Raw genomic sequence first — 16,854 nt, 5'->3', positions numbered from 1 at the left:
ACTCAGGCATGGGGTGGGCCAGTGATGTGCTCTTCCCACACTGTAGAATATTATAGGCTTGGAATAGAAGAGCTGGCTTAAGGACCTTGGAGGGCACACACAGATGAGAATCCTGAGACTAGAGAAGTGTGGTGACCTGCCCAGGATCATACTGCAAAGCCAAGATTGGAAACTGGGTCTCCCCTCACTCTTGTTCAGTAAATGGGATGCGACATGGAGCCATCTAATCTGAGTTTTACTCAAGATCAGCGGAGTAAATTCTTGTCTGATGGGAAATTCTGTCTGTCCTCAGCTCATCTTTCTTGGAGAGGGTTTGGGCTACAAATTCTCCTCCCTGGGAGAATGACTTTCTAGAAGACTCTGCTCCTTTTCCACGCTCCAATGCTCAGCTGGGGCTCAGGAGACCCAGGTACAAGTCTGCCTGGGTCACAGATCATTGTGTGACCTTGGAGAGTCTTGCGATTTCTCAGAGCCTGAGTTTCCTTATCTGCACACGAGGTAGAGGTGATAAGGCTGCCTCCAGATCTCATAAGGTTGTGGTAGGTAACAATGGCAAAATGTATGTCAAAGAGCTTGACGCTAAATCACACTAAATCACAACGCAGATGTGCTGGGCAGTTACTATTTGGGGCCCTCCCCCCTCCCTGCTAGCTTCTGTGGCCTCTTCCCCCCACAACCCTGTGGGAATGGTTGGGATAAACAAACCTGGTGCCAGGGAAGAATTACTCAATGTGACACTTAATTGATGCAAAACACAGAAATTTCGTGGCACACCGCAGAATTTACAAGCAGAGGGGCTGACAGGGCGGTGGAGGAAGGGGCGAGGTGGGGGGGAGGGAATTAATCACCGAGTCTCAGGCGTGAAATTAAATTCTGAGGGAAAGAAACCTCTTTCATTACTCTGGAGCAGAAGTAAAACGCTGCGGCGTGTACTGCGACAGCCCGGGGGGATCCGAGGCTGCCAGGGCCGGTGCAAGGCTGGGGAGACAGATGGCCAGCCCTGAGAAATCCCCAGGGCACTGCGACTGGGCTGGGGGATGGTGCACCCCCCCGGGAGGCTGCTGGGACCTACCCCAGTCGGTTAAACAGTGCTGCCTGAAAAGGGCACCCCCAAAAGTCGCTTCTGCACCAGGCTCTGGACTCCGTGAGCTGGGGAGCCCTGTTCTAGTCCCAGCCTCTGGCCACTGGTTCCCTGCTTTATAAATGTGGATGGTAACGCCTATGCCACAGAGTTAATGCACTTGAAAGCACTTGGTAAACTCAAAACAGCACCTAGGTGCGTGGCATGGTTATTATTAGGTTATATTTTAGAGGACTTGGACTATTCTTGCAACTGTCTCCTCTCCCTTGGAAAATACAGAAAAATGAAAGTTGGGGGGCACCCGCCAAAGGTTTGGCAATGTAGGAATAATAATGCAGCAACAAGAGAACTATCACAGCTATAACAGCAAAAGCAGCAGCTATTCTCTATTGAGTGCTTCCTGTGTCAGGCACACCCCTAAGCTTTTTGCATCCTGTACCCTATTTCATTTTCATAACAACCCAGTGGGGTACATTTTGTTACTCCCATTTTACAGAGGCAGAAGCTGAGGTTTGGAGACATGATTTTCTGCCAGGTTGCGCTGCTCGATGAGTGGAGAGCCTAACACTGAAAGTGTGGCCTGATTCATCAGTCAGCATCTCTCTCCTTTTCCCTCCCTCTCACTTTATCAAATGGCCACCTACAGCACACTGCCACTGTGTTATTCTCACCTGCTCCTCTTGCCTTTGGGCCTGGGGAGAGGGAGGGACCACCAGCCCTTGGGAGTGTGCCCAGCTCAGACCCTCTCAGCCACCAAGTGCCTCTGCCAAGACACCCAGGCTGCATCTCTCCATCCCTGGATTCCAGCTCCTGGCCCAGAGCTTTTGGCCAGGAGGGACCACACCCTTTTCTGCCATCAGCCGCAGGAGCTCACCGGGCTCTGGTCACTAAAGAGTGAAACATCTCAGCAGAAACCCAACGCTCCCTGAAATTGACCCCCATTCTCAACTCTGGGAGTGGAGGGCCCTGTGGGGCTCAAAGCTGAGGCCTGAGCCCCCCTGTCATACACTCGCCCCTCACCCAATTCCCCTCTGCACTGCCTCACTGTAGTACCAGTTGCATTTTTCCCAAAACAAGCAGCTTGCAGATCACCTTGTCACTTCACATCACATCAGGGCCCCTGTCAGTCAGGGAGAGGCCCTTCCCCTTGGCTCCCCTCTGTTTCCTTCCTTCAGTTCGCTCCTCCCTTTAGGTCCCCTTTACTCTGGTCTCCTCTGTCTTTCTCCATGCTTGTGCCTCTCCACTTTTGTCTGTCTGGGAACCTTCCTATCCTTATTGCTTTGTTTCTCTATTTGGGCTCTACATCTGAGTCTCTAGGTGCTACCTCTCGTTCTCTGCCCATGTCCCCTTCTCTTATGAGCTGGTGGGCAAGAAAGAGAAGGGCAGAAGGAGAAGGGTTGGCATATCCTCCAGTTTAAAGAGTGTCTTTTTTGAGGGAACTCTTCCCTATTCCCCCCAAAAGTGGAGGTGAGCTTAGTAGGATGAAGGGCTAAATATTTGGGCAGGAGAAAGGAACAGGTCTGCAGGAGTAGGGCTTTCTGTACCTTTCCCACATTGTATGAGCAGCATGCAAATGAGATGCAAAGCACCATATAAATAAGTCCCTACAATTTGGAATGGAACAACTCTGACACGTTTGGGAATTGGGTGGTAGATTCCAAAGTCTAGCCACAAATACGGGGCTGCATAGTGCAACCCCACCTCCTCCCCCTACGACAACACAGTTTCTCTTGGCGTTGGTTAATTTCATAAATATTTGCTTAGCACCTACTATGTGCCAGGTATAGGGCCAGCTGCTGGAGACACAAGGAGGAATCAAAGAGCCTGATCCTTGCCCTCCTAACTCCTGCTCTCCTGGTCTTACCTATGAATGAATTAGGCAAATGAGAAGGGATACTGGAGAAACTCATCTGTTGGTCAGGGTAGTCAGTCCTTGCCAAACCACACAATGTCAGAGCGGTCACCTAGCTAAGCACTTTTCCAGCGGCCCAGGAAGGTTGCCTGACCTGGTGAGTCTAGTGTCCAAACCCAGGAGTCCTAACTATCAGTTCATCCTCCTTGCAAAAGCCACTCTAATCCCACCTATTCAAGAGCAGAGCTTTTCAAATTGCAAGTCACAAACTGTTAGGAAGTTGTTAAATCCATTTGGTAAAGGTGTGACCAGCATTTAAGTAAATCAAAATGGGATAAAATAGAATAGAAAATATCAGAGTGCATTGCAATTGCAGAGATTATGATAAAAACGTCTGTCTGGGGATTGTTGTTGAAAGAGTTTGAAAAGCACTGTCCAGAAATCCTTCCTTGAGGAGCACCATGTGGCCTTCTTTACTCTGTGACTGGGGCATGTGCGTGGTGTTCAACTGGCCCCTTCCACGAGCAGTTGGGAGCTGGAGGAAGCTGGGATCAGAGTGTGAATTCTGGCTGTGCCTCTCACTGCTGGGGCAAGTGGCCTAGCTTCCCCAAGAACTGGTTTTCTCACCTGTAGACATAAGAAGGGCAGTGCACACCTCACATGGCTATTATGGTGACTAACAGAAAATGCATTGAGTGAAATTTCTGGTACATAGGAGGATTCAGTAAATATTAGCTTCCAGCCCTCCTTAAGAAGTTATAATCAATCACTCAGAATAAGAACCTTTTATTTAATTTATAAATATTTTTGTTTACAAATTATATTCTGCCTACTTTCAAATGTTGTGAGGGGGCTACAACAAAAGATTTAAATGTACCCATAAATAGATAAAATAGAATCTTAAAAAATACTTAGAAACATAAGGAAATTAAAAAACCTTCCTGGGGCCGGCCTGGTGGCTCAGGCAAGTGGAGCTCCGTGCTCCTAACACAAAAGGCTGCCAGTTCGATTCCCACATGGGCCAGTGAGCTCTCAACCACAAGGTTGCCGGTACAACTCCTGGAGTCCCGCAAGGGATGGTGGGCTCTGCCCCTTGCAACTAAGATTGAACACGGTGAGCTGACACTGAGCTCCCGGATGGCTCAGTTGGTTGGAGCGTGTCCTCTCAACCACAAGGTTGCCGGTTTGATTCCTGCAAGGGATGGTGGGCTGTGCCCCCTGCAACTAGCAACGGCAACTGGACCTGGAGCTGAGCTGTGCCCCCCACAACTAAAACTGAAAGGACAACAACTTGAAGCTGAATGGCACCCTCCACAATTAAGATAAAAAGGACAACAACTTGACTTGGAAAAAAAGTCCTGGAAGTACACACTGTTCCCCAATAAAGTCCTGTTCCCCTTCCCCAATAAAATCTTAAAAAAAAAAAAAAAAAGAAACAAAAACAACCCTTCCTAAGCCAATCTAATCCAATCCAATCCGGTATAATCTAATCATTATTATGTTTGAGCATCATGGTCTATCTATCAACTTCCTGGCAGCAAAGGAAAAAAAGGAAAGAAGGATGGGCTCCATGACTCTCAATATTTGATAAATGGCAACATATTTATGAGGAGAGCAATCAGTTCTTCAGGAGATTTTTAAGCTTCCTCAGGTACAGATTCCTAAAAATAATTTATCTCTGGAATCCTTATATGAGTGTGCCCCCAAACCAAATTGGGCAAGGTGTGCCCCAGCAGTTCCTATAGCTATGTCCTTGAATCTCCTTCTCTGGGTGCCCTGAGTACCTAGCAGACGCCCAATCCATGGTGTGGACATGCCCAAACCCAGGGCGGGCTGGTACCCTCCCTCCCCAACCCGCTTGCCTACCTGTCACAGAAAGGCGGGCCCCATTGCTTTGCCGGGTCTCCCCGCTATACTTGTGCTTGGTGATGCAGCGATAGGTGGAGAGGGCGTCCTCCTTCTGCACGTCAGAGATGTACAGCCCGCCGTGGTAAGTAATAAAAAACCTGTTTTCTGGAGACACAATCAGGACATAGTCCATTACTCCCCTGGCTGGGCATACCACCAGAAACAGCTTGGGCTGGCAGCTGGCCTACTCCCAAGCTAGGTCCAGGGAGAGGAGGTGACGGGGAAAACAAGGGAGTGAAGTTGGTGCAGCCTCGAAGGCAGAGTAGCATCTCCAGTAGATGAGGATTTTCTATATAAAAACAAATAGAAATTACAGTAATTATTTCTTTCAGTGTAAATGCTTTAGTGTTTTACAGAACGGCATTGGGCTTTAGAGTCAGACCTAGATCTGGGTTCCAGTCTGACTCTTCCTCTGATTAGGTGTGTGACCTTGGGAAAGTTATTTAACTTCTCTGAGCTTTATCTATAATGAGGTGTAAATAATACTTCATAGAATGGATATAAGGATTAAAAAAATAACTGTCTGGCACACAGGACTCAGAATAGTAGTCCTCATCTGCCTTACCTCTTTGCAAGAGTTTGCTAAGTTCTTTCATATTCATTGCTTATTTGTTCTTCTTTTCTATGGTGCTTGGTACATATTAAATGCTGAGACATTTCCTATTATTATTATTAGTCAACAATCTTGACATGGCCTCTTTCTTATATCCTTAGTTTTAAGGGTTCTGTTCAGCTAGTCAGTCTTCAGATGGTTCTTGAGGTTGATTGTTCTATAATTTAGTTGTAATTTTAATATGGTCATAGAAGGAGGCAAGCACAACATTCATCTACTCTGCCATCTTGCCCGGAACTACTGTTATTTGTTCTTACAACTGTGTCATCTCCATTTTCAAGTCACACAGTGAGTAAATGGACCGGAACTCAGGCCTTCCAGCTCCCAGCTCTCTCTCTGCATTGAACCAAACACAAACCTCAATCCTTTTCTCTCAATTTTAATCATTTATTCATTCAACAAACAATTATTGAGGCTGAGCTGCACTAGGAATGGGGATGTGGAGATGCAGATACACGATAATCATTAAACAAACAGTTCTTGAATACCCATTCTGTGTAAGGTAAAGGCGCAGGCACAATACTTGACCTTTCCTGCCACCTCCACAGCCTTTTATGGTCAGGACTTGGCAGGGAAGTCAGAAGGACAGGCAGTAGTATACCCATTTGACTGATATTGACATAAGACTCCACTCAGAAATAGATTGGCTTTTCTTGTCCAAGGTTCTAAGACAAAGGATGAACTTGAGCTAGTCAGAACATGAGAGTTGGGGAGGGGCTTGTATTCAGCTCTGGACTCCCTAAGTTTCTGGCAGTGTCTTCCCACCTAAGACCCAGACAGACTGAGATTGAGAACATAACTTTGGATCCCTCTGCCTATTCTCTGGGGGCTTAGCTTCTTTCCTAGGAAGGCATAAAAGACCCCAGGCTGCCATTTCCTTTGGGAGGAGGCATTGGAATCAGGACAGTAACAATGACTTAAAAGAAAGATGGGGGGAGGGTAATGTTGACTCCACAGGAAGGACCTGCTGACATCAGAATGTCAGGCTTCCATAGGGAAACATGCTGGGTGGCTCCCTGACTTTCCAATCCTATGATTTAGAGATCAGAGGTTGCCTTCCTTCTATCTGGGGGGCTGAGTGATCTCCTAAACCAATGACAAGAGCTTGGATACTGGTTCACCCTCCTACCAGGAATATTCAGCGGTATCCCATCCCTCTAGGCACAAGTTCAAGATCTCAGCATCTGGAGATGGGGACCTCACCAAAGGACACTTTCCGACAAGGGATGCTGTAGAATTGCAAGGTTGAAAAGCTGAATGTGTTTGACTACATCTTTGACAAATGTTCTCCAACTTTTATTTGAATATCTCCCAGGCTGGGGAACTCATTACCTCACTCAGTAGCCCATTCCAAAGTAGACAGTTCTGACTTTCAGAAAGGTCTTCCTTGGTCACAATCGGTCTCATTGTAACTCCCTCCTTGGGACCTGGTTCTACTAACTGGAGCTCTACAGAACCGGTCTAAACCTGTGTTACTGACACACTGCCTCATATACTAGAAGGCAGCTATCATATCCTTTGACTTTTCTTCAGGCTAAGCAGTCTTAGGATTTTATTTTTTAATAGTTATTCATTTAATATGGTTTCAAATAACTTCATCACTCTGGTTGGTCTCTGGCTTCTTAATAAACTTTGGTGTAGCAAGAAATCTAATTCTCCCTGCCTCCCACCTCCTGTCCCATTCTTCCTGTCTTCCCCCCTCCACTCATCTTTGTACAGGACTACCCTATGTGCCAGGCACTTTGCCAAGTGGTGGGGAGCAAACACATCAGCCTTATGTGACCAGGGCCGGATAGAGCAGGACTACCAACCTCCAGCTTAAGACTGAATCCACTTGTTAGGGGGACGGGGTGGGCATGGGGAGGCGGCCCCGTTATGCTACTGCGTCACGTTCTCTTTGCAGTCACCCACAGGCTCTCCTGGTGTCCACACACTGCTGCTAGGCCACTTTTTCTCTCTCCGCTCTTGGACACCTTGCTCTGTGGGCCCAGGCCTGGGGCTTCACACGGATCCCTGCTGAGCACCACCTTGTTGGGCTCCCCCTAGGTGAACGCTCAGCTGTCTGGCAGCCTGCCAGTCCTCTGGAACCTGGAGCGGATGGACCCCGCCCCACTCCCTCCAACACACAGTCTACACCATGCAGACCCCACCCAGTGCTGTGTGTAAAAGACGAAAAGGGAGCGAGAAGGAGCCAAGCCCTGCTGCTGGCAGAGAGGACCTGCAGGAAGCTCAGAGAAAGCCTGGCTCCCCCACGAGACTCCGAGTGTGCCGTGATGTCTCCATGTTGTGACATGCCTAAGTCAAATGCAGACACTCTCCTGTCATTTATTATGTAAGTGGGACTGGAACATAGACCTACTGGAGGGTGTTGCTGCCAATCAGAAGGGCCACGGTCAGAGGTGGTGGCAGCAGGGTGAGGAGAAACAGGAAGGACTCCAAACCAACTCCAGCAGCCCACAGGTGCTCCAGCCTGGACAGCTAAGACCCTGTGATCCCGCAGCTCCCAGCACCCCAGGACCAGGCAGCATTTGCCCCACTGGAATTTGAAGCTGGGAAGAAGGGGTGCTGTGGTGATGGTGGTGGGGAGCTGGGGTTTCCATAGCAACAAGCAGCTGCTGCATCTGATGTTTCACATCCTTCATTGTCCTCATTTCCCCCCTCTCTTCCCCCCTCCTCGTGCATATTTAATTGCAGTAACGTTTCCAGACACAGTGTATTGCTCCTGAAACAAAGGCAGGCTGCAGCCAGGGGGATGCAGAGAGAATGAGGGGAAGAAGAAATCAGGGGTATTATGTTAATCCCCTCTGGGGGAGCCTTGTGCAACATCAGTTCTGCATGTTTGATGAGAATCAGATGATGGGCCCTGCTGGGGAATGAGGGAGCAAGCGGTTTGTGGAGTGAGCGGCATACGGTGTCGTTTGTGGAGAGGGGAGGAAGCACAGCCAGTTGGTGGGGGGTTCAGAGGGGCCAGGGCTCCACAACATGGCTGGCCTCCAAGGCTGGCTCCAGCCTGGTGCCCTGGTAGTCTGGCAGCCCATACTCCATGCCCCAGATAGGACCAGCCATCCCTGCCATGGGGAGAGGAGCTGCTGTTCCACATCTTGGCTCCTCCTTGGAGCAAGCTGCATCCTGCTGGAGGAAGGAAAGAGTGGCAGCGAGGATCTCTCTGCATCCAGCCCCCATCCTGAGGCCATTTGGAAATGTGTGTCTGGGATAATTTTTGGTGGACAACATAACTGGGAGTTACTAATGGCATTTAGTGGTCAGGGGCTAGGGTGCTGGGTGCCAAGTGTCCCTGTGGGTATACACGGGAGGGTCCCTTTCCTTTAGGCTCTAAGACTAGGCTATAGAACTATGTTTAAATGCAGACACTGCCATTAGTACTGCTTGACTGTCACAGCTCAAAGGCTGTGGTTTCATCTGTGAACACACCTATGACCAGGGAACTACTGTGTGTGGTTAATGAATCCTTTTCTTCTTTTCATTGTTACTACAAATACTCCATCCTGCTTCATCATCCATTTTCCTGGTGACCTAGAGCAGGCCTGTCCTTTTATAAAAGCTGAATATTTATTGAGCACCTATTACATGTTAGGCCAAAGGCTTTATAAACATTATCTCATTTAACCCCCACAACCCTTTGAAATAGATGCTATTATTAATACTAATCAAAGCACAGATAAGTTAGATACCTGCCCATGGTCACACAGCTAGTAAGTGGTAGAGCCCATTAGTTCAACTAATTAGACCATTAGCTCACTTCTTATGTTCTTTCAAAGCTCTGCACTAGCCCAACTCTCCTAGAATGACAGTACGTCTTACAGGGATGTGTTGTCAGCCAGCCTCTGCTTTGTTGCTTCTGTCAGTGGGGTGCTCCCTGCCTCATGAAGGAGCACTCATTCATTTAATTCAGTTTGGCTCTGTTAATCAAGTCTTTATGGAGCACCCTTGGTCCTGGGCTAGGCTCCATGGACAAGTCTGGAACTTGGTCTCTGTCCTCTGGGATTCCATATTTAGAAGACAATGTCCTTCCATCAGGAAAGGTGTGGTCATCAGTGCTGGGGGCTGGTGAAGGGTGGGGAGGGGGCTCGAAGAAGCCATTATTAAGAGGAGGAGAATAAAGAGGGGACAAGCAACCCGGTGTGGTGGGGCAAGCATAGGATGGGACTTAGGAGACTAGATTGGAGTCCTGGCTCTGCCACTAATGATGGGGTACGTACTAGCTTGAATACTGTTCCCCCCCAAATTAATGTCTACCCAGAGCTTGTGAATGTGACCTTATTGGAAATAAGATCTTTGCAAATGTAATTAAGTTAAGATGAGTTCATACTGGATTAGGGTGTGCCTTAAATGCAATATGACTGGTGTCCTTATAAAGAGGGAAATTTGGACAGGCGCACAGAGACAGAAGCAGAGATTGCAGTGATGCATCTACAAGCAAAGAAATGCCAAGGCTTGCTGGGAACCCCAAAACCTAAAGGAGGTAAGTAAGGAAGGGTCTTCCCCTAGAACCCACAGAGGGAGCATGCCCTGCCCACACCTTGATTTTGGATTTCTGATCTCCAGAACTGTGACACAATACATCTCTTTTGCTTTCTGTTACCCAGTTTATGGTAGTTTGTTATGGCATCCCCGGGAAACTAATATGACGTGACCTTAGGGAAGTCCAGTCTTCTCTCAGGCCCTCAGCTTTTCCATTCATAAAAAGGGGGAGGAGTTGGATTAGGCATGTGTTTTCACCTGTGTTTGTACATTAGAATAATTTAAGGAGATTTTAAAATTAAACTCAGAATCTCTGGAGGTGTGGTCTGGAAATTAGTGTTTTTAAAAAGCTTTTTGGGTGATGCAAGGGGCAGTCAGGGCAGAAAACACTGGATAAGATTAACTTGTACCACCCCATCTCTCTGACCATTGACGTCTCTATGATGGTACTGGAGTTTTCTGAGTTCCATTTCTCCTTCAGGAGATAATAAGTAGGACTTACATCACAGAGTTGTTAGGAGAATTAGATGAAGTACTGCATGTAAAAGTCGCCAGCACATAGGTGGTGCTCATTACATGTCAGCACAAGTTATTCCATCTCAGGGAGATGAAGGGCTGGGGACCACTAGGGCTCTCAGTGCCTCCCTGTTGGTCAGACTTCCTGCCAATTCTCCCCCTTCCTCTTCAAGAGCTTGGAAATAAAGGGAACGTTCCTTGTCAATTCTGAGACCTTGCACACAGGTGCCCAGTGAGCCTACAGTATCTTTTCTGTCTTTTTCCAAAAGGTCAGACAGCTTGGTCTTGGAGACGCCCCAGAGTTGCAGGAGCCATGGAGAGATATTTGACAGGAAGCTTGGGGCTTCTGGTGACTCCAGAGGACTGGAAGGAGAAAAGCTGCCCTCTGTAAGAATGGGGCCCCTTCTCTGATCTCAGGAAGGTGTGAAGGCCAGTTTGGTGGGGAAAGAGTACCTGGCAGAGGAGGGGGACCTGAGGGTTTGTGGGAAGGTGTGGAGTGGACAGATCCCCTGAAGCCTCTAGAGTAAGGGAAGGAAAGATACTGAATGAAGCAGGACCCGCTTGGCGCCTGGCCCTCCTCCGTCTGTTCCCAACAGGCAGCCAAAGTGGTGCTTTAAAAGCTAAGTCAGATTATGAGGCTCTTTTGCTCAAAACCCTCCAATAGTTTCTTACTTTATTCAGCATGAATACAGTCGTGGTCACAAAATAGGCACTTGATAAATATTTCTATAATGGATGAATGAATGAAATTTCCCCAAACTCTAAAGCAGTTTTATCCCCACTTCCATGAGGAAATAGAAACTCAGAAAAGTCAGATCCCAGCTCTAAATTTACGTCCTCAGGAAGCCTTTCTGGATTAACTCACTTTCATTTCTGAGTGTTTCTACATCTGGCAAACCCCTTGCCACTGTTAATCATTGTTTCTGCTATATCCAGTTAGATCTTTAAAAATAATAGTAATTATTATTTTTATTTTTAAAAAAATAATTATTTTTGAGCATTCAAAAGTCAAGATTAAACAATATGGCCGTTTCTTGAAAAATTAAAAATAGAATCACCATGTGACCCAGCAATCCCACTGCTGGGTGTCTACACAAAAGCATTAAAAGCAGGGTCTTGAATAGATATTTGCTCACCCAGGTTCATAACAGCACTAGTCACAATAACCAAGAGATGGAAGCATCAAGTGTCTATTAATGGATGGTAAGGAAAATGTGTTCTACGCATACAACGAAATATTATTCAGCCTTAAAAAGGAAGGAAATTCTGACACATGCTACAACATACATAAACCTTAGGGACATTATGCTAAGTGAAATAAGTCAGTCACAAAAAGATAAATACTGTGTGACTCCACTTTTATGAGTTACCAGAGTAGTCAAATTCATAGAGACAGAAAGTAGAGTGGTGGTTGCCAGGATGTGTGTATGTGTGGGGGAGGGGGAGGAAGGGGAGATGTTTAATGGGTACAGCGTTTCATATTTGCAAGATGAAACTGAACTTAAACATTACTGAACTGAAAACTGAGCTGAAACACTACTAATCTTAAAACTTAACACTTAAAAATGCTTAAGATGGTGAATGTTATGCGTATATTACCACCATTAAAAGAAAAACATTTAAAACGTCAAGATTATAAAGAATTGGAATGAGTGTCTTTATGAGGTAGTGAGTTTCCTGTCATCCGGGGTATCTAAGTAGAGGCTGAAGAAACACATGGCATAGAGGATTTAATATTGAGTGAGAGAAATAAGTTGGATCATCTATAAAGTCTCTTCTCTCCCAGCAATGTATGAATTCCTAGCTTAAAGAATGGCAGAGTTGTAAGACTCCTTGGAGACCATCTACTACAGAGGTTTTCCAATCGGTGTGCATGTGCTCATTTCCACCCCCGGGCCTTTGTTTGTGACTATTCCTTCTGTGCCTGACATGCTCTTTCTTTGACTCACTCCTGGCTTCGTTTCAGGTCTCTGTTCAAATGTCAGCTCCTTGGAGAGTTCTTGCCTGATTCCCTCTGTCAAAATTAGATTGTATCCCAGGTCCCTGCCCAATTCCTTGCCCAGTCGTTTTGTTTTCAGAGCATGTGGTGTTTCTCACTGAAAGTAAGGAGATATCCCAGCTCCAGAACATGGCTGGCACATAGTAGGTGCTCAGTGAACATGTAATGAATGAATGAATCCTGGCTGTAGAGGAGGCACCTCCAATGGGGTGAAGCAGCTGGACCTCTGGCCTGGAGTCCTGTCCCATGGTGCCCCTTATGGGGTGGGGATCTCTTCTCTAACCCCCACTGTCACATTGGTTTGGGCCATTGCTCCCACTTTGATTCTTGTCTTGGTTCCGCAGCTCAGCTGAGTCCAAGCTGGGACATTAAAGCAAGATTCATGGATAAGAGCTAACAAATGGGAAGGAGACACAGATGATGACATGAGTGGGGAAGTCTGAGGTATAAACTACGGCTGACTCATCTTCAGAGGGAGGTCACCTGCAGGGAGTGACCTCATGCTTCCCAGGAGCTCCTCAAACACCCAGAGCAGCCAGGCCCAAGGAGGAGGGACACAGACACGCCCTCTTTAGCTAGCCGGAAGCTGGCCTTCCACGGTCCTTCCCTGACCGAGGACTTGCCTCTTCCTCAGGTGACTGGAGCAGAATCTATTCTTGCCCGGCGGGAGAGACCACTAACAACCGAGGTCACTAGTTCCAGGATGGAATCACGTAAGGATCCAGGGAACAACGTTCAGACTAGAGGTGTGCAGTACAGTGGAAGAGAATTGTGGACAGACAATTCCTAAAATTAAGCTGCCTTGGGTGGTTCTATCTCTGTCTGCTTAAGGTGAGCTCAATTCCTTAGGTGTTGGAGGTTTCCATAGCTGGGGCCTTTGAGGAAGAAGACCCATGTCCAGTGACCTGCCGCGGTAAACTTCCCCTCTCCAGCCCTTTTGGGCACCCCTCACGGGTAGAATCTGCCTTGGGTTGGGAGAGGGATCCAGGCTTAAATGGTGAAGTGTCTTAAATCGTTTTATAAACTCAGCAAAAAAGACCCCCCAAGGTGAATGAATCAGTGAGCAACGTGTGAACCAGGGACTGTGCTAGGAACTTTCACGTTTCCTCTCTGAAGTGCCACCGGCAGCCCAGGCAGCACCTGCTGCTCCGCTTGCTTTACAGATGAGGAAACGGTGGGACAGGCAGAGACTTGTCCAAGTCATACAACTAGTGAGTGGAAGAGGCAGGATTCCCACCCAGGTCTCCTGAGTACAAATCGAGAGCTGTTTTCCCAAAACCCAGCTGCCAGGAAAGTGTGGGTTGCATTTTGGAGGGGGCTTTGGCTAACCCCTTCCCGTGAGGTGGACTTTTCCACCCTTCTGGAGGAGGCTTGCGTCTCACTCGCCAGGGCCAGAGTGGTCGGCAAGCAGAAAGGTGTGAAGGGTGAAATGAGACTGCTTCAGAAGGCGTTATAGTTATTGACTGAAAGAATGGATGAATGACGTTCTTTAGGAGGCTGGTGGGCAGTGAGGTAAGAGGTCGGGGGTACTAGGCAGTCATCTGTCTTTGGAGCACTCAGACTTAGGGAGAAAAGAAACCCTGCTGTGACCAGGCAGGTGCTCTGTGTTAGCAGGCCAGGTGCTTGTATGTGTCTGCGAGGGAACAAAGGCCTGTGCTGGCATGTCTACTGTTGGGTACACTTGCACGGGCCTATGCGGCATCCCAGGGGACAGTGGGGTCGGCAGCTTGGGAAGGTGCATACTCCAATAGGTGGTGTATGGAGCATTGTATTTGGAGTCAGAAATGGGAGATTTGAGACCTGCCACCTATCAACTGTGTGGCTTCAGGAAAATCCCTTAACCTTTCAGGACTTCTGTTCTCTCATCCCCAAACTGGGGATACTAACTACTGGATTGCTCACCGCATGGGGTTCTTTTGCAGTGGCCCTATGACAATGTCTGTGAAAGGGTGTTGTGACATACACTGTACTGTGCAGGTGAAAGGAGGGGTTATTACCATAATATGAAGTGTGTAAAAGCACAGGGCATATGAGTCCATAATGCATGTCTTGAATGAACAAGCCCTGGCAGTAGAGATGTCTTTTGGAAGATGCTTCTTGGCTCCTGGAGTCAGATGCCTTCCAGAAGCAGGAAAACCAAAACCTGAGGGAAGGGTTTCCTGCGCTGCCCACCCTCCTCACCCCTACCACAAAGGCCCCAGTAGGCATCAGGAGGTATGGAGCGTGAAGGGGGTGGGGGGATGGATGGATGGAGGTTTGCTCTGAGACCAGGCTTTGGCCAGGGTCAGAAAAATCAGTCTCTCTTGAACGAGAAGAAACACGTAGCCTGTCACAGTCCAAGTGTGTCTTCTGGGGAGAGCCTCAGAATGCCAGGCCTCCAAGTGCCTCTACTGATCCCCAGGGAACTCCCAATTCCAAAAGAGAAATTGCAATCAATACAGGTTACCAGTTACTGCCCCATTCAATATAGATTTACAAAAACAATGTAGTCAGCCTGCAGCTCAGAACCTGTGGGTAAGACTAATGAGCGAACTTCTTCCACTGGCAAGCTGCTTTCTTGTCCCAGGCTCTTTGCGCCTGTGGGGCAGGGTGGGTGGGGTGATCGATACCTTGGGCTGGTCAGAATTAGCCCTGTCTGGGGCACCGGACAGGGAGCTATGTAGGGCCAACTCTGCAGAGCACCTTTCTTTTATTCCTTCCTGGTATTCCTGCTGATGGCGAAGGTCCTGGGGGGGAACCTGCCAGCTTGGGTTTGAAAAGCCCAAGGAATCCAAAGCCTCCTCACCTCCTCCTGGACTCTGGGCTCCCAGGATTGTAAGCCCTTCACCCAAGACCCTGGGGAGACACTTGTAGCGTAGTGGAAGCTACATGGCATGTGGGCCAGGATCGTGGATTTAAGTCCCAGCTCTGGTGCTGGCTGGCTCTAAGTCCTAGATCCTTCTTGCTATGGACTGAATTGTGTTCCCCCAAATTCATATGTTAAAGTCTTAACCCCCAATGTGACTATATTGGGAGATAGGGCCGTTAAAGAGCTAATTAAGGCTAAATAAGGTTATAAGGGTGGAGCCCTAATCCAATAGGAATGGTGTCCTTATCATAACAGGAAGACACACCAGGGATGTGCAGCATAGGGGAAAGGCCTTGTGAGGACACAGCGGGAGGGTGGCTGCAAGGCAAGGGCAGAGGGCTCAGGAGAAACCATTATCTGCCAACACCTTGATCTTGGACTTCCAGCCTCCAGAACTATGAGAAATAAATTCCTATTGTTTAAGACACCTAGTCTGGTATTTTGCTATGGAAACCCTAGAAAATGTATACACTCCTTACTTGGACATGATATTCCCTGAGGGCCCTCCAGTGCTAAGATTCTGGAGTTGGGCCCTGCTCTGTGAAGACGCTGAGGTCAGGACTTTAAGGTAGAAGTGAGAAGGACAGAGTGAGCTGGTCCTGAAGGCCACCAGGTATACCACACAAGGTTTCGTTTACATAAGAGAGCGTGAGACCTTGGGAGAGACTGGGCCGAGACCCTCAGTGGGCATCAGGTGCCAGGAGCACAGCAAGGCATTGCTCAGGGATGAGGTGGGCAGGAAACCAGCCCTGGGAATGGACTCTTGATCCCAGGTAGGGCTTCATCTGCACTCACTATCAAACACTCAAATCTGATCCGCCATCGCATGTGACACTTGAGGACACCGAAGCACAGAGGGTCACACGGCTAGTCTGGGTCACAGTGTGGATGTCATCACAGGCCTCCTCTCTCTGGGCCCACTGATCTTTCCCCACAGAATTGAAATCAGGCAGAGCAGACGTACCTGGGTTCAGAAGAGACTGGAGGGATAGGAGGTGGGGCCTTTGCTACATAAGCTTGTTGGCAGCATGCAGAGCCAGAAACTTTGCCCAGTCCCTGAAGCTGGGGCTTGAGTGGGGATCAGAGCTAGAGGATGCCTCCATAATGTAGTAACTTCCATGTGGCAGGTGACAGGTCAACCTGCCTGCTTTGTGGTTCAGGGTTCTCCTGGGCGCTTGGGAAGACACCAGGGTCTCATGTGCATCTTCAAAGTAAGATGCCAGGCAGGGCTGGGGCTTGGCATACCAGGCTCCTGATGGCACAGTGTACCACAAATGTTTCCAGTAGGCCCTGGGAAGCACCCTATGTCCTTCCTCCTCCACTGCCACCTCTGTAGGCGAGAGGACAAGTCAAAGAAGACATGGAACTATGGAGAATACCCATTTCTGCCCTGGAAGAGGGATAAGCCAGGTCCCCCCATCTTTATCTCTGCATTTCGGACTCTACAGGAGATGGAGGTACTTGAGGGATCGGGGTCTGAGGTCTCAGGAGGACCCAGGAAGTTGATGGCATGGTGGAGCAGAAAGAGCCTGGCTCCGGAGTCAGAAGGACTTGG

General features: G+C 48.3%; 1 protein-coding gene across 2 annotated transcripts in view; it reads right to left on the bottom strand.

Annotated features, from left to right (window-relative positions):
- Positions 1-16,854, bottom strand: part of DSCAML1 (DS cell adhesion molecule like 1) — a 356,252-nt gene that overhangs the window by 91,158 nt on the left and 248,240 nt on the right. Inside the window, exon 4 of one of the 2 annotated variants that reach the window (XM_074335416.1) lies at positions 4,800-4,946. The exons of the other annotated variant lie outside the window; for it this stretch is intronic. Coding sequence (XP_074191517.1) covers positions 4,800-4,946 — 147 coding nt within the window. The remainder of the gene's footprint in view (positions 1-4,799; positions 4,947-16,854) is intronic. 2 annotated transcript variants of the gene reach the window in all.

Source organism: Rhinolophus sinicus, linkage group LG06 (assembly GCF_036562045.2).
Source record: "Rhinolophus sinicus isolate RSC01 linkage group LG06, ASM3656204v1, whole genome shotgun sequence".
Taxonomy (NCBI): Eukaryota; Metazoa; Chordata; class Mammalia; order Chiroptera; family Rhinolophidae; genus Rhinolophus; species Rhinolophus sinicus.
The sequence above is the reverse complement of the archived record's forward strand: the minus strand, read 5'-3'. Positions and strand labels throughout refer to the sequence as shown.